At 36.0% G+C, this 21,464-nt stretch overlaps 1 protein-coding gene across 2 annotated transcripts; it reads left to right on the top strand.

The window, feature by feature from the left end:
* Positions 1-640: 640 nt before the first annotated feature.
* On the top strand, positions 641-19,082 carry LOC107637812 (uncharacterized). 2 transcript variants are annotated; one of them, XM_016341113.3, is made up of 4 exons: positions 641-664; positions 912-1,064; positions 1,294-1,446; positions 18,492-19,082. In XM_016341113.3, the coding sequence occupies exons 2-4, from the start codon at positions 1,053-1,055 to the stop codon at positions 18,864-18,866; spliced, it is 540 nt and encodes a 179-aa protein (XP_016196599.1). In that variant the 5' UTR covers positions 641-664; positions 912-1,052; the 3' UTR covers positions 18,867-19,082. The 2 variants fall into 2 exon arrangements, with proteins under 2 accessions (XP_016196599.1, XP_088339200.1); XM_088483074.1 differs by lacking the exon at positions 641-664 and having other exon boundaries at positions 773-1,064.
* Positions 19,083-21,464: the final 2,382 nt, after the last annotated feature.

Here is a 21,464-nt window from a genome sequence, read left to right as displayed (position 1 = left end):
ATTCATTTAGTATTAATTATAATATAATTACAATAAAATAATTTAGAATAGAAAAAAATTTATTCGTTTTGGAGGAAAAACGGAGGCATGAGAGATCGACACGTCACCTTTAGTAGTTAGGGGAAAACCCAGTTTTAGTATATTAAGTAGATGTATTAAAGCACCACCTCGCACAAATTAATAAAAGTATTGTGTTTTACAAAACTGGAATAAATTGTCACCTTCAATATCTATCCTATATATAATCTATACTTCTATTTCTATACTATATATTATATATAATATACTATATGTAATGACAATATAAAAAGGATTAGTATCTAATTTTCATTCCTAAAATATTTTTTTATTATATATAATTCATAAAAAATATATTTTATTATTTCTAATACTTAAACTCAACATTTTTAATTAAATTATAAATATTTATCATCTCAACTAGTTTAACTTTTATTAATTTTATGCACAAACAAATGAAAGAATAAATTAATAGATCACATGTCAACGAGTTATAACTTAAATGATATAATTTTTTCTTCTTCACCTATGTTTTTCCAAAAAAGAAAAAAAGAAAAAAAAGAAATTTTTTTACTTCAAAAGTTCACTTCTGCTTCCATCTTCTGCTGTGTTTTGTGTTTCTGCAAAACAAAGGAGAAGTTCACTGGTAAGAAGTCACACTCACGTCACCTTCCCTTTTATTTGCGACTTTCAGAACCTATTTATTATGTATATGTAATGAAATGTGTTTATTTATTTAACTTTTCCAATTAGCTTTAGATTTTGAACCGAAGAAGCAAATAGAAGAAGCTCTTGCATCTACATTATTATTATTATTATTACTGTTGCATCTTTTAATATATTCGAATTCTCAAAAATGTTTCATTTTTCTTTTATTTATATCACTTATTAAGGAAGTTGCAAAATCCTAGCGTGTTTCCGGCCATGGACGTTGATACTTTTTCCCTTTTTTGAGTAGAAGAAAAGTACAGACAATCTTGAAATAACACTTCTTTGTCAGAAGAAGTGACTTTCAATATTCCATTATTTCATTCATGGCTCAAGAGGTACCATCTTCTCTTCTCTTCTCTTTTCTCTTTTCTCTTTTCTCCATTATCTCTTTTTCTTACGAAATTTGAGAAATTGAAAAAATTTTAGATATTTCAAAAATACTAGTGTTCTAACCGTTTATATGAATTAGGATCAACGGCTAAAATCATTAAAATATTAGTATTTTTGGAATGCCTGAAAATTTTTCTTAGATATTATCTAAAGAAGTTCCTTTGGTTGATGCAGGAAGAAGGGTGGCCTTTGGGATTGAGATTCTTGAACTCAGGAACGGGGTTGGTGAGAAATAATGAAGATTACTCTGGATCAGTTTCATTCACTACTATGCTTACTGCTTCTCCCGTTCATTCAAAAGATTCTGCCTCAGATCTTGACACTCAGGCCAGTAATCTACTTTCAATCTAAACCCACATTTTATTATGGCAATTACTCCCATGAAGATGGCAAAAACATTTTTTCATAATGATCTTTGTTCAAAAAGTGTAACTTATTTATTTAGTAACATTTTAAATAAAGGTAACACTTTTACTTCAAATAAAATCAATTTCTACCATCTATCATTCAATGGTCAAAATGATGTATTTTCACATGATGATAACTATTAGTAAATATGTTCAATTTCGTGATTTTTCAATAAGAAAAAACTTAGGGACCAACAACTTTTGTATTTTTTAGCCAATAATTTTTTACTATTAGATATAATCTCATACCATTAAAAATACTATTAATGATTAATTAATAATTACAAAATACTAAAATTGCTGCACCTAATATTCTTCTTTCAATAAATATATCTTTAGTAGTAATTCCTTTATTAGTACTAGAGCAAATACTGTGCCTATTAATACGTCCTTTTATAAAGTAAACGTGGATAATAATAACAAATTTGATTTAGTTAAAATGGTAAGTATTATACTAAAGTCAAAAGATCATAAATTTTACTCTTGGCACCTTTTAATTTTAATATTGAAAAAATAATGCTGTTTTTTACTTTTGTTGAGATGTGGTGTGTTTTACCATGTTGTAGAGGTGGATATCAACAAAATTAAACGGTCAAATTTCGAGTTACACAAATTTAAATAGAGAAATACTATTTGTATACTAAAATCAGCTATTAAAATTATTTGTGTATAAATACATGCAGTGATAGATCTAAAAATTTTATAAGAGGGGCTAAATTAAATATAAAATAAATTAAAATATAATAAAATAAAAAATCAACAAAATATAATTTATAGTATATAAGTCAACATTAATAATTATATTATATAGAAATTAACATTTAACTACAAATTTTAGGATTTTTATATTTTTAAATTTGTTCTGTGATATTTCATATAACTAAAAATATAAATTTATCATCTAAAATAAATTTTGAAGCATTCTCTTCTTCAACATATACAATTATATAATCTGCTAAAAATTTATCTTTTATCGTATTTTAAAGTCTTGTTTTAATAATTTTTATTGTTTAAAAAGTCTATTTAATTGTTTCTATTGTCATAGAAAGAATCAAAATAAAATTTTTTTTATAGTTATTACTTTTTTACATTAATAAAAACTTATATTTTTTAATAACTTTTTAATTATTTATATATTTATACGTTTTTATTTTTTTAACCTATTTGTTAATTGTTACTAATATATTATAATACACATTATAATTTATACATATTAAGTTATTAATATGTAAATTTTTTTAGTGTATTAATATACTAAAATATATTTAATATATATATATATATATATATATATAATAATAATAATAATAGACTAATAGTATTATTTTTTTTAAAAAAATCGGGGGACCATGGCCACTTTAGGCCTCCCGTAAATTCGCCGTTAAATACATGTGTGATTTAATTTATTTTTAATATATATTTGTATTCGAACATATATTTTATACCGGTGACTGATTTTAATAGCTAATTTTAGGGTATACGTTACATAATTATGTCTATCTGACCCTTGAATTTATGTATTACCTTTTGAGTTGTGTTTTACTAAAATTTAAAATTTCTGCATTTATAAAATCTGAAGGTCAAATTTTTCTAATAATTTTACTATTCTTTTAATTTGACCTTCAAATTTGTTAACTAAAAAAAAAAAAAAAATTAACATTCATATTAAAAAAACACACACCATGTTATCATCATCACAGGGTGTTACACACAATATGTTTCTTCATCTTTAAATAAAATCAGTCCACTTTTAAAGTTAATTAATTTTTTATTTTATAAATTGTATATAAAAAGGGAATTTTTATTTAAATATATATATTGAGAAAATAAATAAAAGTACACACAAAAAAAGTTTAATATAAACAAAAATACACACTAAAGAAAATCGAAATTATAAAACTACACACTAAAAATGATAATTGATGAACAAAAGTGACACGCATGTTATTAGGACCCGTTTTCATTAAGTTAATTACGTAGGTGGCAGTTCAATTTGATAAGCTTGCACAATTTGAATTATTTAGTAAACTTGAGGTGGAATTTCACACTTTTGCATTAAAAAATATTTAAAAACAAAATACTAATGAATTGTCCTAATTTAGAAGATCCCTATCTTACCCCTTTGTAAAATTTTGGGAAATCCAGGGATAGGAAGTAAATGCCTAACACGTCTTCCAAGTGTGTAATAAAAAAAACTCAAACCTTAGAAATGAGAAGCTCAAGGGAAAAATAAAAATGTCACTGTTTTTTTTTTTTTTTTTTTTTTTTGGTCAAGGAAAATGACACTGTTTTATTTATATATTATTGTAAAGAGGAAAAAAAAAACACTTTCATTATTATATTAGAAGGACAGGTGAGGTGTGAGGCGGATTCTAACAATGATGACGATGAAGAGAGATTATGATTTATTTTTTTTAATTAATAAAAATATTTAAATAATTATATTTATTTCAAATTTTATATTTATTTTAAATTAAACAACATATTAAAATATAACTCAGTTATGTATATTTTATATCAAATATAAATAATGCAAAAAATTAATTTAATTTTTATTTTTTAATTTCTATTTTCTAATTTTTGTCTTTTAATCTCTCTTTTAAACACAACCTTAATAAAAACGAATAGAATTCCAATAACAATGTATCTCTTTTTGTTCATTAATTATATTTTTGGTGTGTACTTTTATTATAATTTCAGTTTTGGTGTGTATCTTTAACTATAATAAACTTTTTTAGGTATATTTTTGTCTATTTTTTATATATATTAAATATATTAATTTCCAAAATACACATTTTTAAAAACGATTAAAAAAATATGCTGCTATCATTTTACTTCTCCCAGCACCCTGAAATAGATTATGATATCATTTTACTTAGAACGTTAGCATCAAATAGACCAACTCACTTTGTGAAATAGATTGACATCACATCTGGCGTGTGATTAAATAATAGATCAGTTACCAAAAGAAAAAAATTACCTCACACAATGACACCATTAGAAACTCTCTTTTTTAATAGATTAAAAAAATTGCAGAAATTCCTAATTTACAATCTTAATTATACTTTCAGGTTTTAGATAAATAAATTTTCAATTTTTTATTTTTTTGATAATTTCAAAAGTAATATTTATATTTAAATTTTTATTAAGAAATCTCAATCATTACTATCTTAATATATACATTGCATAATTAGTGCCAACAAATTATATCTCAAATGATATAATCTTTCCATACTCATCTAAAAGATGGCGGATAGATTTAGTTTGGTAAAGTATTTACTTTTTAAAAGTAGCTTATAAAAGTTAACTTTTAAAAGATGGCTTTTTAAAAGTTGTAACATTTATGTTTGGTAAATTAAATTAAAAATAGCTTTTAATAAATACAAGCAACAACAATTACGTTTGGTAAAATAGTTTTTAAAATTTAAAAATACTATAATAGACATAAATGCAAGCATTAAATTTGAAAATTAGTTAACATATGAGGTTATATTAGACTTTTAAATTTTGAAAAGCACAAACCAACTTTAAAAAGCTCTACTTTAGGTGCTTTCAAAAGTACCCCGATCTTTTAAAAGCTGCAAGCACAAGCACATGATCTTTTTAATTTACCAAACACAAAATGAGGAGCTTAAACTTTTAAAAAGCACAAGCACCTCTTCAAAAAGTTTTACCAAACCAAGTCTAAGTCTCCATATCTTCGAAAAAAAAATATATATATATATTTTGCATAATTATTAGTTATAGATATAGAGTATTATTATTATTTGAAATTTAATATAAGATTCTGTTGTGACAGTTATTGTTTCTTTTCTTTTTCCAAGGCTGCGTGCTATAACCATAAATTTCTTCCAACTTTATTTTTTACAATGATGACACATCTCAATTCTTCTGAGTATTATTTATGATCATGGCCATAGTAACAGGATGAGAGAGCTTCTCAAATATTTTGTAATGATGTATATCGATATAGTTTTCTGGTACAAAATAATGACTGCTTCGAATACCTTGAATGGCCTACGTACTCAACTGTGATTCTGATTCTCTGTTTCACTTCTCATCTGCATACTAATGTTACCTTTTTTCTGGTTATTGATTTCTTCACCGATTCACCTGTATTAAATTCGAGATACTTTTCTCTCTCACTGCTTTCTGCTGATGCTGTTTAGAACCATGGCTTTTGATTTTAGACTAGTGTTCTCAAAATTAGTTCGTATCAGATTTGTTGGATGAATAATTTTTAGAATTGGATTGAAGACTTGAAGTTCGACCTAGTTAATCGAAAATCGACCATCACATCCATTCAGTTTAAAATAAAAATTATTTGTTAACTAATTTATCAAAAAAAAATGTTTAAAAATCGGTGTAATTTTTTAGTAATTAATTAGTTTAAAATAATACATCACAAAAAAAATTTACTTTAAAAAAATATATTTTATAAATAAATATATTATTTTATTATATTTGATTGAATCTCATTTGAATTTTAAAGTTTTAAACTTCTAATTTTAGCCATTCAAGATTTTTAAAAATTTGGTTTGATGTAAACCTATCCTAGGATTGAGTCCGATCGCGTAGGTGTAAAACAGAGATGTCAAAAATGGATCAAAACCAGTGCAAGGCGGTAAACATCAAAGGAACTAGCCAAAAGCCAGCTAGTTAACAAGTTTGACTGGTCAATTTTGTTTCTTCTCAAATTCAAATAATTTCTTTTTAATATTAAACTATTAATAATAATGTTAAAAATTCTATTATAGTAAAAACAATGTCAAAATAAACTTTGCTTAATCAAAATAAAGATTATTAAACTTCTTATTTTTTAAAATATCTCATAGTTAAACACAAAAATAATATAATACATGAGATATAATTATCTTACCAACATGTGAAATTTATGGTTAAACATATGACTTGAATTTTTATGGTAGTACACAGAAAAAAACATTTATAGTATAACAAAAAGTGAAATTCAAATGCTCTATAATTTTAACTTCTCATGTGTAATATATTGTTATTATATATACATCACAATATATAAAAAATATACAATATATATTAAAAAATCGTGAGCATAGATCATAAATCCTTTTTATCCTGACTAAAAAAATTATGGCCATAAACTCAAAATGTTGTGGTGATACATATTTAATTACATTCTGGTATCAATTTTCTGTCCAATTTTCATATATAAATTTGGGGATGTATTTTGTGTTTTCATTTATCACCAATGGATGAAGATGAAGATTTTTTCTTTTCTCTTTTTCTAATAACTTACAAATGAGTCCAAACTAGACATGAATTTGGAAAAGGAAACTACATGTAATGAGCACTGCCATAGATAGAGCTTTCCATATCTATTCACCTCTCTCTCTATTGGATTCTTGGTTCCTTTGGTGAGTCAATAATTGCTTGGCTTTATGGGGCCCGTGCCCCATAGCATGGCCTAGCACATCATGGTTTGTGCCAGAACGTGACATTCATTTTCATTTTTAATTGTGATTGTGTTGGTACATTGGTATTTGTTAGTGACACGGATCAAAGCAAACCATGCTTTGTTGAATGTTTAAGTCTTCTATTAAAAAGGTTGGAAGAAACATTATGTACGAGATGTCTCTAGTACGGGTTGAGGGATGGATCGAGAATCTGTGGATCTGGGTTGAAGCTGGGTTGCCTGACTGGAGCAATGAGGGGAGGTACCTGCAAATACACTCCGACGCTCAAGTCAGAATGGATCTAAGAGGTATAAGGTGTGAGGAATGGGTGGATACCTGAAGGGACTTGGGTCCTCTATTTATAGGTGATGATGGGTATCTTATCTTATCTTATCTGGTTAAGATAAGATGGACGAATGAATTCGAAAGTTGGTTAGGAGCTTCTGGAAGGCCGGTTTCTGGGGCCTTCTGAGCAAGGTGTGGGTTGGACCCGTGGAGCCGGGTTGGGTGCAGTCCCGGGTCCGAACTCCGTGGCTCGGGTCCGTAACAGTTGCCCCCGCAGCGGGAGAGTGAGCGAGGTCGGTCTGTCGCTGGGAGATACTGTTTTTACTGCGGGCTTAGGCCTTTAGTTTTTCTAGAGTGGCCGTTTGGTTCTTTTGAGATGAGGTCGATGCCTCGGTTTCGTCTCGTGGAAGATTCGTCTGACCGTTTTGGTCTGACGTGACTCTTCCGTGTCTGCTGCGCCTGTTGCGTTCTTCGAGGCGTGATTTATTAATTGCTTTTTCCAAGGGGGCATTTATTGTGAGGGGGCGTTTTCCTCTTTTGCCCTCACGTTTGCTTTGCTTTCCAGGGGTATTTGCGTTATTTCACTTTTTCAAAACCGTTTTGGTTTTCTTCCTTCAGTTCCCTCGTTTGCTTCATTTCTCTATTGCTTTCTTCTCCGAAAGAGCATCTTCTGCTTTCCTTTCGCACTCTGTGGCTTTGGTTGGTCTTTTGCCATAGCATTTTCTCCTTGGATTTATTTCCTTAGCATCATCAGGTTGGTGTTCTTCTGTTTCTTTTTGTTTCCTCTGCTTTGTCTTTCTTTGCATTTTGTTTCGTCTCTGCTTTGTGTAGATTTAGAGTTGTTTTATGGTATATGACGGTATTGCATAGTGGTAGATAGTTCTGTTGGGGTAGTGGATTCCGTAAGGGGGGCGAGCGCCATCGTATAATTGGTGGTGTATGGTGGTGTCTATTTTTGGTTTCATCCGCCGTTTTCTGCCGCGGGATTTGGCTGACGGTGGTGCTCGTCACTATTTTAGGTATGGCTCGTCGAAGGACTGAGGGTGTGAGGGCTCCGGTGGCCCCGGCGGGGGGTGTCCCCGGTCTTTTCTCTTGGGTTACTAGTGATGTGTGGGGAACGCCGTCGCGGATGACGGAGGCGGACCTCCAGCGGCTCCGCGATCAAGGAGCTGTTTGTGGGGGTGGCGACGCTGAACGCCATTACGAGCTTTCTCTTCCCGGGGTTGACGAGAGGGTTTGCTATACCAATATTGACTCCCCAACTGTGCCGGATTGGATGTGGGTGTATGAGGCGATGTTTACCCGGCTTGGCGTTCGGCTTCCCTTTTCCCCGTTTGTTCAACAGTTATTGAGCCGGTGCTCCGTGGCGCCATCCCAGCTGCATCCGAATAGCTGGGCGGCGATACGGTCTTTCGAGCTCGTTTGTGAATTTTTGGAGCTTCCTGCCTCGATAAACGTCTTCCTTTTTCTCTTCTTGTGTACCCTTCCAACTAAGGAGGGGAAGCACAAGAAGGGGTATGTGTCTTTTAGAGCTCAGCCTCATCGTCGGGTCTTCGGGTTGTATGAAGATTCTTTTCATGGTTTTAAGAGTGGGTATTTTAAGGTTCGTCCCGCAAGGGGGCATCATCCTTTTTGGCTGACATTGGAGGGTGAGCGTCGGTTTCCCACCTATTGGAACTTTAAGGCGGGGCCGTCGGTGTTTACTCGGGTTTCGAAAGAGTTCCTGACCCCGGAGGAGCGGGATATCGCTCTTGTTCTGTGGCAGTTGTTTGGAGAGCGTCCTCTTAATCCTCGGGATGTGATGGGTGATCCGGTTGCTTGTCGGTCGTATGTTGGTGTGTGTCTGTTCTTTTCTTGGTTTTTATGTTTGTCTTCCCGTTTTTGTAACTTGGGATTTTTGTTTTCTTTCAGTTGAGATGGCTGGTGGCTTGACTTCCTTGGCACGGTTGAAGGCAGCGATGGCCCAGGAGGAGGGGTCGTCGTCTCCGGCTACTCCTGTTTCTAACCCCGTCGTGGGGTCGCAGGCTGTTTCTCAAGAGGTGGTTTCTTCGGGCGTGCGGGCCGATGCTCAGGTTTCTCCTAGTCCTGCGAACTCGCCTGAAGTCGTCATGGTGACGGCTGCTGATGCTTCTCGGAAGAGAAAAAGGCCTGAGGAGCCGAGCAGCGAGACTTTTGAGGAAGAGGGTCTTGTGCCTAGTGTGATGGACCGACGCTTCGATGCCCCGGGGTTCATTGATCAACACTTGATGCCTGGTACGGAGCCATTTTTTGATGGCTGTGATGTTTCATTCCAGGCCAAGTCGGTGTATCGTGCCCTCCTTCGGTCTGCCGTTGTCATTCGGAAGGCTGAGCCCGTGATGGCTCAGGTCGGTTTGTTGGATAAGAAGCTTCCCCATTCTCAGGCTGAGGTGGCTAAGTTGAAGGAGGAACTTGAAGCTGCCGAGGCTGCGAAGGAGAGGGCAGTAAAGTCTTCTGAGGAAGCCGGGGCGGAGATTCTCCGACTTTCCGAGGTTGAGACTTCGCTTCTTTCCCAATTGGCAGAGGAGCGGCAGCGGGCTTCAAATGCGGGTTCTCAAGCTACCGTGCTTCTCACTGAGTCTGAGACTTTGAAGGCCGAGATTGCTGCCTTGAAGAGGGAGAAGACGGAGTTACTGGGTGATGCAAAGGATGCGATTGCGGCTACCGAGGAGACAATGAGGGCTCATGTTTTAGTGCTGGCTCCAGGAGTGGATGTGTCCGTGATGGGAGCCTTCAAGACTGTTCGTGACGGCCAGATTGTCGACCTTGAGTAGCTTTTTATCTTTGTAATTTTATTTTGAACTGTTTGTTTTTGAATATTTTGGATGGCCAATGGCCGTGTAGTTGCTATTTCGTAACATTGGGTTCCGCTTAATGGTATTTTTGGCCCTTCGGGCCTTTGTATATTCCGTTTTATGGTATTTTCGGCCGTTCGGGCCTTTTATATGTTTTGTTTTGAGCTATTCCGTTTGTTTTATTGGTTCCCTCGGATCGTCATTTGGTCGGGTTTTTGTGGATATCCGTGTGTTGGGCCTGGGGGGTGATCAGTCCCCCAGTCGTGGCCGTGTCTTTGTTCCGTATTTTGGGACGTTTAGAAAGGTAGAAATAGCTTTTAACGAAATATTTATTGAAGGTTGGGCCTCGTTAAAACCCTCCATCTTTGGGGGGAAAGAGTACCTGGGATAGATACTTAAGCAAAAATTAAAATTCAGGAGTTGTAAAATGAGAAGATACAAATAAAAAGGGGTGACCTAGTTAGGTCGGCCTAAGTGTAGTATCGCCGTAAATTGGCGGCGTTCCAGGTCCTTGGGACTTTGTCGCCGTTAAGTCGTTCGAGTTTGTATGCTTCCTTTCCGATTACCGCCTTGATTCTGTATGGTCCTTCCCAGTTGGGGGTGAGTTTCCCTTCTCCTGGGGTCGGGGGATCGATGTCGTTTCGTCGTAGGACGAGGTCGTCGGTCGCGAATTCTCGTCGGACGACGCCATGGTTGTATCTTAAGCTAATTCTCTGTTTTAGGGCTAGCTCTTTGATACGAGCTATGCTTCTTTCCTCGTCAATGAGGTCTCGTTCTGCTTCCTCGTCGTTACCGCCAACCGTTTTTCTGGGCTTGGGTCTCCGATTTCTACCGGGATGACTGCCTCTATGCCGTATGTTAATCGGAAGGGTGTTTCTCCCGTGGTCGTTTGCAGTGTGGTTCGGTATGACCATAGGACCGATCCGAGTTCGTCGGCCCATAGTCCTTTGGCTTCGTCGAGCCGTTTCTTGAGTCCCTTGACGATTATTTTGTTTGCGGATTTCACCTGTCCGTTTGTTTGGGGGTGTTCTACCGAGCTGAAACGGTGAGATACGCGTAGTCCTTCTAAGAATTCTCTGAACTTTTTGTCAGCAAATTGGGTTCCGTTGTCCGAGATAACAATCTCGGGGATCCCGAATCGGGTGATGATATATCGCCAGAGGAATTTACGGCATTGGGCTACCGTTATGGAGGCTAGGGGTTCGGCTTCGATCCATTTGGTGTAGTAGTCTATGGCGACGATGAGATACCGGAGTTGACCGGGTGCCGTAGGGAAGAGTCCGACGAGGTCGATCCCCCAGGTGCCGAATGGCCGTTCTGCCGATATGATGCTGAGCTGGTGTGGGGGCGGCTTGGTGGATATTGGCGTGCCTTTGGCATTTGTCGCAGCTTTTAACTATTTGTATGGAGTCCCGGATAACCGTGGGCCAGAAGTAGCCTGCCCTGATGACTTTTTGGGCTAATGTTTTGCCTCCGACGTGGTGGCCGCAGCAACCTTCGTGGATTTCGTGGAATATGTACTCCGTGTTCTCGGGTTCGACGCATTTGAGCAGGGGTTGCGAGAATCTGCGTTTGTATAGCTGTCCTACGACAAAGGTATAGTTGGCGGCTTCCCTTTTTATTCGTTTTCCCTCTTTGGGATCCGGCGACAGTGTTCCGTCAAGGGGATACTGTAGGATAGGGTAGGTCCAAGATCCTTGGTTCGAGAGTGTCAGATGAGCGTTGGTTGTCGTTGACACGGAGGGTGACTTGACGACTTCCTGGATTAGCGATTTATTACCGTGTCCTGGTTTGGTACTGGCTAGTTTGGAAAGTAGGTCTGCTCTGGCGTTTCGTTCCCTAGGGACGTGCTGTATGGTAACTCGCTCGAATCCTTCTTTTAGTTTGTTTACCTTGGCGAGGTATTGTTGGAGTAGGGGATCTCGTGTCTGGTAGTCTCTGTTAATTTGGGAGCTGACTACCTATGAGTCGGTATTTACCTCTAGGACCTTTGCTCCGACTTCCCGAGCTAGGGCTAGGCCTGCCAAGAGGGCCTCGTATTCTGCCTGGTTGTTTGAGACTGGGAATTCGTATCGTACTGACTGTTCGATCACGACTCCGTTTTGGCTTTCGAGGATGACTCCGACGCCTCCGGAAGTGATGTTCGAGGAGCCGTCAACGTGTAGCTTCCATGATTCGAGGGTGGAGTCTCCTGGTGTCATTTCGGCGATAAAGTCGGCCATGGCTTGTGCTTTGATCGCGTATCGGGGTTCGAACTTGATATCAAACTGAGATAGTTCGATGGACCATGCTAGCATTCTACCCGCTAGGTCGGGTTTTTGTAGTACCTGCTTGACCGCTTGGTCGGTTCGGACCGTCACGGAATGAGCCTGGAAGTATTGTCGTAGGCGCCGGGAGGCTGTAAGGAGTGCGAAGGCTAGTTTTTCTAAGCGTGAGTAGCGAGCTTCCGTATCCTGGAAGACTCTGCTTGTGAAGTACACGGGTTTTTATTCTTTTTTCTCGTTTTCACGGATGAGTGCTGCTGCGAGTGCCTCCTCCATTATGGAGAGGTACAGGTAGAGTGTTTCCCCTATCTGGGGTTTGGCGAGGATTGGTAGTTCCGCTAAGACTCTCTTGAAATGTTGGAACGCTGCTTCGCATTCCGTCTCCCATTTGAAAGGGGCCCATTTTTTCATTAGTTTGAAGAAAAGGATCGCTTTTTGAGCCGATGCCCCGAGAAAGCGTGATAACGCCGTCAATCAGCCGGTGAGCTTTTGGATGTCTTTAAGGTTTTTTGGGCTTGTCATTTCGAGGACGGCGCGACATTTCTCCGGGTTTGCTTCAACTCCGCGTTGCGTGATCATAAAGCCGAGGAACTTCCATGCCTCCATCCCGAAGGCACATTTTGCCGGGTTGAGTCGCATTTAGTGCTTTCGTAGGGTGTTCATTATGACCTTGAGGTCGTTGGTGAGTTGCTCGCCGGATTCCGTCTTGACGAGCATGTCGTCTATGTAGACTTCTAGTTTGCTTCCGGATAGGTTTTGAAATATCTTGTTAACAAGTCTTTGATAGGTGGCTCTAGCGTTTTTCAGGCCGAAGGGCATCACCGTGTAGCAGTATGTCCCGTCTGGGGTGATGAACGCTGTTTTTGCTTCCTCTGGTCGGTGCATCGGGATCTGGTTGTAGCCGGAATATGCGTCCATGAAGCTGAGGTATCGGTGGCCGGATGCGGCATCTACTAATCCGTCGATGTTTGGTAAGGGGAAGGCGTCCTTTGGGCAGGCTTTGTTGAGGTCCGTGTAGTCGACGCACATTCGCCATTTTCCGTTAGATTTTTTCACTAGTACGACGTTGGCTAGCCATGTCGTGTAGGGGAGTTCCCTGATGAAGTTGGCTTCGAGTAGGGTTTTAACTTGTTTTTTGACCTCGGCGGCTCGGTCTGATGACATTTTTCGTCTCCTTTGTGCCACTGGTTTGGCTTTGGGGTCCACGGCTAGCCGGTGGGACATGAGGTTGGGGTTTATTCCTGGCATGTCGGCTGGTGTAAATGCGAACAAGTCTCTATTTTGCTTCAGGAGTTGGGAGAGTTCTTATTTAAGATCGTATGGGAGGTTCCTATTGATGAAGGTGTATTCCTCCTTGGTTGGCCCTATTTGTAGTTTTTCCATGTCTCCTTCTGGTTCTGGCCTGGGTTGGTCGTCTTGGCGGGCATCTAGGTCGGCTAGGAATACCCCGGCCGCGTCTTGGGATTTCTTCCTTAGAGCTAGGCTGGTGTTGTCGCATTCGGTTGCGACCTCTCGGTCCTCGTGGATGGTGCCGACGGAGCCGTCGTCGGTTCTAAACTTCATGAGGAGGTATTTGGTAAAGATGAATGCGGAGAAGTCGTTGATTGTTTTTCTTCCGAGAATCACGTTATAGGCTGTGGAGTCTTTTAGGACTACAAATTCAGCTAGGACTGTCTTCTTTTGGTTGCTTATTCCTATGGTGATGGGAAGGGTGATTGAGTCGTCTGGTTTGAGGAAGTTGTCTCCGAGTCCCGTGACGCCGTTGTGGTGTGTTTGGAGGTTGTTGTTGTGGAGCCCGAGCTTGTCGAAGGCTCCTCGGAAGAGGATGTTCGAGTCTGCCCCGGTGTTCACCAGTATTCTTCGTACTAGTCCTGTTCCAATTCTAGCCGAGATGACGAAGGGGGCATCTTCGGCCGAGGTGCCGTGCTGGCAATCCTCTGGTAAGAAGGTTATCGTGTTGTCGGCTGCAATGGTTGGAGTTTGGTTTCTGACTGCCATTACTTTGAGATCTTTTTTCATTGTTAGTTTCGACTTGCTTGATATGTCCTCGCCCGTGATGACGTTGACTATGATGGTCGGTCGTCTTCCGGGCTTTCCCTGGGGGTTGCTTCTGGGTTCTCGGGTTACGCCCATCTTTTTTCGGCGACCTGTCTCTTTCCGCACGTCTCAGTTCTCTGATGATTTTGGCAAATTCTGGGAGTTTGCCGTCTCGTATGGCTTGTTCGAGGGCGTCTTTAAGGTCGAAACAATCTTGTGTTCTGTGACCGTAACCTCGGTGGTAGTCGCAGTAGAGGGTTTTGTTGCCTCCCGTCCTTTCTTTGAGTTGTCGGGCTTTCGGAATGATGCCTCGATCTGCTATTTGGTGGTATATTTCGGTAATTGGTGCTGTCAGGTGCGTGTAGTTAGAGAATTTGCCAATTCTCGGTGGTCGATTTGTATTTGTCGGTCTGGGGTGGTCCTTTTGACTCTCTCTGGGTGGTGGATTTTGGCGAGAAGTCGGGTTGCCGTGTGGGGTGTTGCCGTGCTGCCGTTTGTTGGCGGCGACAACCTGGCTGACTTCTTCGTCATTGATGTAATCTTTGGCGACATTCTGGATCTCGTGCATGGTCCATACCGGTTTGGTGGTGAGGTGTTTGCGAAAATCTTCGTTCATGAGTCCGTTGGTTAAGCAAAGGCTCGCGACGGAATCCGTGAGTCCGTCGACTGTTAGGCATTCGTCGTTGAAGCGGTCGAGGTATTTCCTTGTGGATTCTTCTTGTTTTTGCGTGACCCCTAGCAAACCGATGGGGTGCTTGGCTTTGGTGATTCTAGTTTTGAACTGGGCCATGAACTTTCGTGTTATATCGTGGAAACTGGCTATGGATCCGTTTGGGAGGGCGTTAAACCATTTGATTGCTGGCCCTGCAAGGGTTACCGGGAAGGCTCTGCATCGGACCGCGTCGGCCGCTCCCTCTAGGTTCATCCTGGCCTCGAAGGCCGTTAGATGTTCCTGGGAGTCCTTGGTCCCATCGTACTTCATGTCGGTAGGTTTGTCGAAACCTTTGGGGAGTTTTGCTCTTAAGATTCTTTCTGTGAAGGGTGTAGTTCCCATTATTGTGTGGTCGTTTCTTGTGCGCTTGGTATTCCAGTACCTCCGATCTTCATCTGAGTCGTGTTGACGACTTAAATCTCGGGAAGCGCTGCGGTGGTGTTTTTTTGTTGTACCGCCGTTCCGGCGATTTCTCGTGTCCGTGGTCGCGTGAGGCGCTGCGACCGTTTCTCCTATCGGGTCGTCGGGTTGGCGACCTGCCGCGGCGAGATCTTGATCTGGAAGTTGCTTGGCTTCCGTGTTCGTTGTTGTGTTTTTCTCTATTGGTCAATTTGCCTTCGAGCTCCTGGACCCGGAGGCAGAGATCCTGGATGATCTGTGCCGCTTTGTCCCTGGCCTTCTCAGGATGTCGTTGGTCCGTGACGACGTGGTCATTCGTGTGGTGGACAGTACTTGCTATTCTTGCTTGGTTCGCGACCTCCCGGTGTTCTGGGGTTGGATGAAGCGGTCGGGAGTCATCCTGGCTTGAGGGGGTTTCCTCCAGGACGTCCCCCATCCGGCTCGGCTGGCGCAAGTTCCCCACAGACGGCGCCAATGTACGAGATGTCTCTGGTACGGGTTGAGGGATGGATCGGGAACCTGCGGACCTGGGCTGAAGCCGGGTTGCCTGACTGGAGCAATGGGGTGAGGTACCTGCAAAGACACTCCGACGCTCAAGTCAGAATGGATCTAAGATGTATAAGGTGTGAGGAATGTGTGGATACCTGGAGGGACTTGGGTCCTCTATTTATAGGCGATGATGGGTATCTTATCTTATCTTATCTGGTTAAGATAAGATGGACGAATGAATTCGAAAGTTGGTTAGGAGCTTCTGAAAAGCCGGTTTCTGGGGCCTTCTGAGCGAGGTGCGGGTTGGACCCGTGGAGTCGGGTTGGGTGCAGTCCCGGGTCCGAACTCCGTGGCTCGCGTCCGTAACACATTATTCATGTGTATAAAACATCCCTTTCAACAGTTTGATCAAGGAATAATCTTATCTAAAACAACCAATATATAGAAGAATGTATGTGTCAAAATGGGAGTTGGAAGAAACCTTATTGAAATTGTCTTAAAAGTAAAACATTATTTCAATCCTCTAAAGATATATGTATTGCCACATTATAGTCCTTTAAAGTATTTTAAAACTCTTTGGTAAGTGCTTTAATTTAAGATGGAAAATATTGAAATAAAATTAAAAAAATTGTGTTTATATCTCTTTTCTATCGTATCTAATTTTTGTATAAATAGAAAATCAACCTAATTTTTTTTTATTGAAATAGAGATATTCTATCTCTTACTTTTTGAATATATCTCTTTTCTCTAAGAAAAATTTATATCTCCTAATATCTCTATATAATTTAAGGTATATTTTATGATGTCTATAAATTACACATATTTCAACTTCATAAAAAATAAATCTCCTAGTAAATACATTTTTCAACACTTGTATTTATATAACTTAGACAAAAAATTTATAGACACTACATGCCCTAATTTTAAAATAGGATTTGAATCTAAAATACCGTCATATTTATGAAACACTAAATGTGATTGCTATAATGCTTAAAAAGTATTGCCTAACTTATAAAAAAGATTAATATTTAATTTAAAAGTATAAAAATAAATAAATTTTAAAAATTTAAAATTTATTATAAAAAATAAATTAAATAAAATTTAAATACCAATTCACTGACACAATAAAATTGGCCAACATTAAAATAGTGACAGTGACACAACCATATCAATTCTCTAAAAGTTAAAAATCTTTGAAGAATTTATACAACGAGAATAATCTTTAATAGATTACAGGATTTTTGAGAAATTTATACTCATTTAAAATATATTAAAGGAAAATAAAAATATCTCCCAATTTTTATTATACCTGATTGTTTTGAATTGTACACTGCATGAATTCATATTAAACAAAAGAGAAAATTTCACTTATCTCTTTCCTGTGAGATGCTAAAATAACACTTTTCTCGTTTCTATTTATAAAATGTACATTTTTCTCTCTTATAACTTTTAAAAAATCTCCTTTTTAATCTATTTTAAATTTTTTATATTAACTAATGTTAACTTTATCTATTTTTCAAAAAAAAAAAAAAATTATTTTTTACAAAATTTCCTTTAACAAAAATTTTATTTTATCATTAAATTTTACTTACCAAAATATCATTTAATAAATTATTTTTTATTTATTAAATTGTATTTTTACCAAAATATTTTTTAAAAAATTTAATAATTAAATTATTTTTTTAAGATATCCTTCAATAATTTTTTTATTATATTATAATTTTACCAAAATTTTTGTTAATAATTTTTTATATTTTACTATTAATTTTTCAATATCAATGTATATTATTTTAACATTAAATAAAAAAGTCTTACCATTGTTAATATGTATAACAATTAATATATATTGATATCGAAAAATTAATAGTAAAATATAAAAAAATTGTTAACAAAAATTTTGGTAAAATTATAATTAATAATTAAAAAATTATTGAAGGGCATCTTAGAAAAAATAATTTAATTAATAAAAAATAATTTATTAAAGAGTATTTTGGTAAGTAAAATTAATGACAAAAAATAAATTTTTATTAAAGGGTATTTTTGTAAAAAAAATAATTTATTTTTTCTTGAAAAATAGATAAATTTAAAATTAGTTAACACAAAAAAATTAAAATGGATTAAAGAGGAGGTTTTTTTAAAGTTATAAGAGAAGGGAATTTACATTTTATAAATAGAGGAAAGGGGAGTGTCATTTTAGCATCTCGTAGTGGAGGGGAGTGGAATTTTCTCTAAAAAATGATATTATCAAAATGAGTTATATTCTGTGTACACCAAAATCAGCTATTAAAGTCCGCCACCAGTATAAAATATATGCTGGAATACAAATACACATTGAAAATAAATTAAACCACATATGTATTTATACACAACTAAATTAGTGACTGATTTTAGTGGCTGATTTTGGTTTACAAATAATATTTTTTAATCAAAATAGAAGCCAAAAATATTTATTGCCTATAATTATATGCTTGTTTATGGCATCATTCATCAATATTTTTTTTGTCTTACTTTTCTTTTCTTGGCTTTGATTTTAGTCCACCGTATCATTGTTCCATGAAAGAAGCATCACACTTGGTAGCCTCATTGGTATCTCAAGCTTTCTTGAACTCTCAAGGAGATCAACAAGGGGAAGAATGGTGGTGGAACCCTCAAGGGAAGAAAACAAAAGGAATCATCACAACAAGCTTAAGCCATGGCTCTTGTCACTTTGTTCAAGGCTAAGAACCGATGCAGTTGTGAGTGGGAATGATGTTATTGTTCCTTCTCTTGGTCACTACCTTGAAGCCGAGAGACGAGCCAGAGATGTGGTTGCTTGTACGACAAGGAACCAAATTAGTACTACGATTACTCATGGTGATGGTATGTCTCCTCTTTATCAAGATTCAAGGACATTGTTTGGGGGGAGCTAAGTTCGCGTTCCATCAATTTGACGGAAGAGAAAGATGTGAAGGATATGGAACGCCAATAGTTTTTCCTCGTTTGTGTGGATAACTAATTAAATTAACAGATAAACCTTTAACTCATTTCAGTATCTTTCATTAAACAGTATGTTTGTACTTATTGTACCAAAACAAGAGCTACAACTAGGACTCTAATAAAAACAGAATTGAAGTACTTAGTTATATTCCAACATTTTTGTTAATAAAAATATTATAATTTTAGCAAAGATGCAATGAGTGGTTATGGAAATAAAAAATGGATGATGCATTAAGGCCTTTTTATTTCCTCGGTTAAGAGAGTCCTGGTAGACCTTATTAGATGCTTTTAGAATTTGTGATTTTCCTTGTTGGATTTCTAGTTCATGTAAAAGTTAGTTGTTTAACGTTTGAGTTTTTTTGTTTTTGTTTTTCTTGCTAAATATGTAATGATGTATTCAAAAAAATTTTGTGATCTATGTACATCTTTTTTTTTATTATTATTATTTGTTGATCTAAAAACCGTCATAAATAATTTTTTTTAAACATCAAAACTTCTTTCTGTAGTTAATTCTTCTTTAAAAATAATCTTGTAACTTCTTTATCTGAAATCTCTTTCGTCTGTGTTTCAATAATAGAATTCACAATCTCTTTCTTCTTCTTATTCATAAGGCAATAACTCCTTTTATGTTTCAAATCTCAAAATTATTAGTCATACCTATTGCATACCATAATTTTATTGACGTTGTATATTTTGCTTCTATAATAATTGTTGTAGCCAACTTCTCCTTTAAATTAAGGGGTGAAGCTAGAAAATATTTAATGGGAGAGGGGCAATATTTTTTTTGAATTTTTTACTTTAATAAAAAAATAAAAAATAACTATACATAAAAAATTTTAATTGAAAATAACAACTAAAACTTAAGACAATCCTTACAAGATAATTGAATATATTTTATATCAAAATAATTAAATCCAAATATTTAAAAAATAACCTTAAATATTATAAAGATAAATGGTTGTATTTAAAATCTACAGATATTAGTCAAAACCTTTTTAGATATTTCTAGCAAAATTATAAGAAATTATTTAAGAAAATGTATTTATAATTCACGTAAATAATTTGAATCACAACTATAACTTATGTAATGGAAAAATTAATAACAGTATTACTAGAATTGAAATGAATTAAAATTTGCAACTTACATAAATAATTAGGCTCTTATTTTCTTAATTCAAAGACATTTATTTATTGAATATATATTAAAAGTAGTTACAATTTCTTTCTCAATGTAAATGTGTAAGAAATTCATCTGTCATTTTACTTTATAGTCTTATTTTAATAATTTTTACTTACTTTATAGTCTTATTTTAATAATTTTTATTATTGAGAATGTTCTTTCTGTTGTAGTTATAGATACTGAAAGAGTCAAGATATTGCGAATCAATCTATCAACTAAATGATAAGTTCTTGATTTTTCCGTTTCTTTCAGTCTTTGATATAACTCAGAAAGTATCTAACATATTTTAAATGATTCAGTATATCAAATTTATAATATTGCAAGTGAACATTTAAAAGAATTCCTTCATGATTAAAAAAATAAAAAAGATAAAAATTTTCAGCTAACTTGCATATATTCTGAATATTAAACAACCTAAAATTGTCTTTAGGATCCAAAGTAGTACTTAAAGTCAAAAGTTTCATAATTTTCTCGTTAAATCTACTATTTAACTCTTGTATTTAAAAGTCAATTGCTGCTAAAAACACATCTATCATTATCCTCAATTTTTGAAGTATTTTGATGTGAAAACAACATGCATTGCACTCAAAATATCTTGAAATTTTTATTTTAATGCTAGGCACGAAATATTAGTAATTTCCTTCATCAAATATAATGAAAAAAATTCAAATGAGGATAGCACTTTCTTGACACCATAAACCTCACCTCTTTGAGCAAAATTTGTAATTTTATCAATAATATTATTAAAAACGGTCTGAATAGCTATAAACATTCTTTATTGAGTTACAAATAGAATGAAAGTGATGAGAACTTCATCTTGCATTTCTAACTTTTTGCAAAGTGTCCACTTAGTTTGCACATTGATCTGTTTCTAATTCATTATTGTTGAACCAATGTAACAAACTGGGGCTTCAACTCAAAGTTGTTAGCATTAACAATAGATGTCACAATACTAGGAGTAATGAAAGACCCAAGGGTCCTCCTAGGTTGAGAAGCATTAGTATTGTGATTTGCATTCTCTGTCATGTTGAATTCAAACTCTTATGTAACTGTCTCTTCAATTTCTTCTTCAACTCTTTGATTTCTAGCTTGTTTCCTTTGTCGCCAAAGAGTTATTTCAATTTCAGGATCTTATTGAAGAGGTTATTTGTTCCTGTTGTTCTGCATATACAAAAACAACAAGAAAATCAAATTGGAACTCCCTTCCCAGTGGCGAAGGAAATTCCCAGGGGGGAATAAAACAAAAACAGTAAATAAATAAAAGTTAAAAAGGTCTAATCTAGGTAATCAATTGATTGGTAGTTTGTTAACCATGATTAATCCCCGGCAACGGCGCCAAAAATTTGATGCG

The sequence above is a fragment of the Arachis ipaensis genome, chromosome B4 (assembly GCF_059453495.1).
Source record: "Arachis ipaensis isolate K30076 ecotype BB chromosome B4, ASM5945349v1, whole genome shotgun sequence".
Classification (NCBI taxonomy): Eukaryota; Viridiplantae; Streptophyta; class Magnoliopsida; order Fabales; family Fabaceae; genus Arachis; species Arachis ipaensis.
This window is presented reverse-complemented; position numbering and strand designations above follow the sequence as displayed.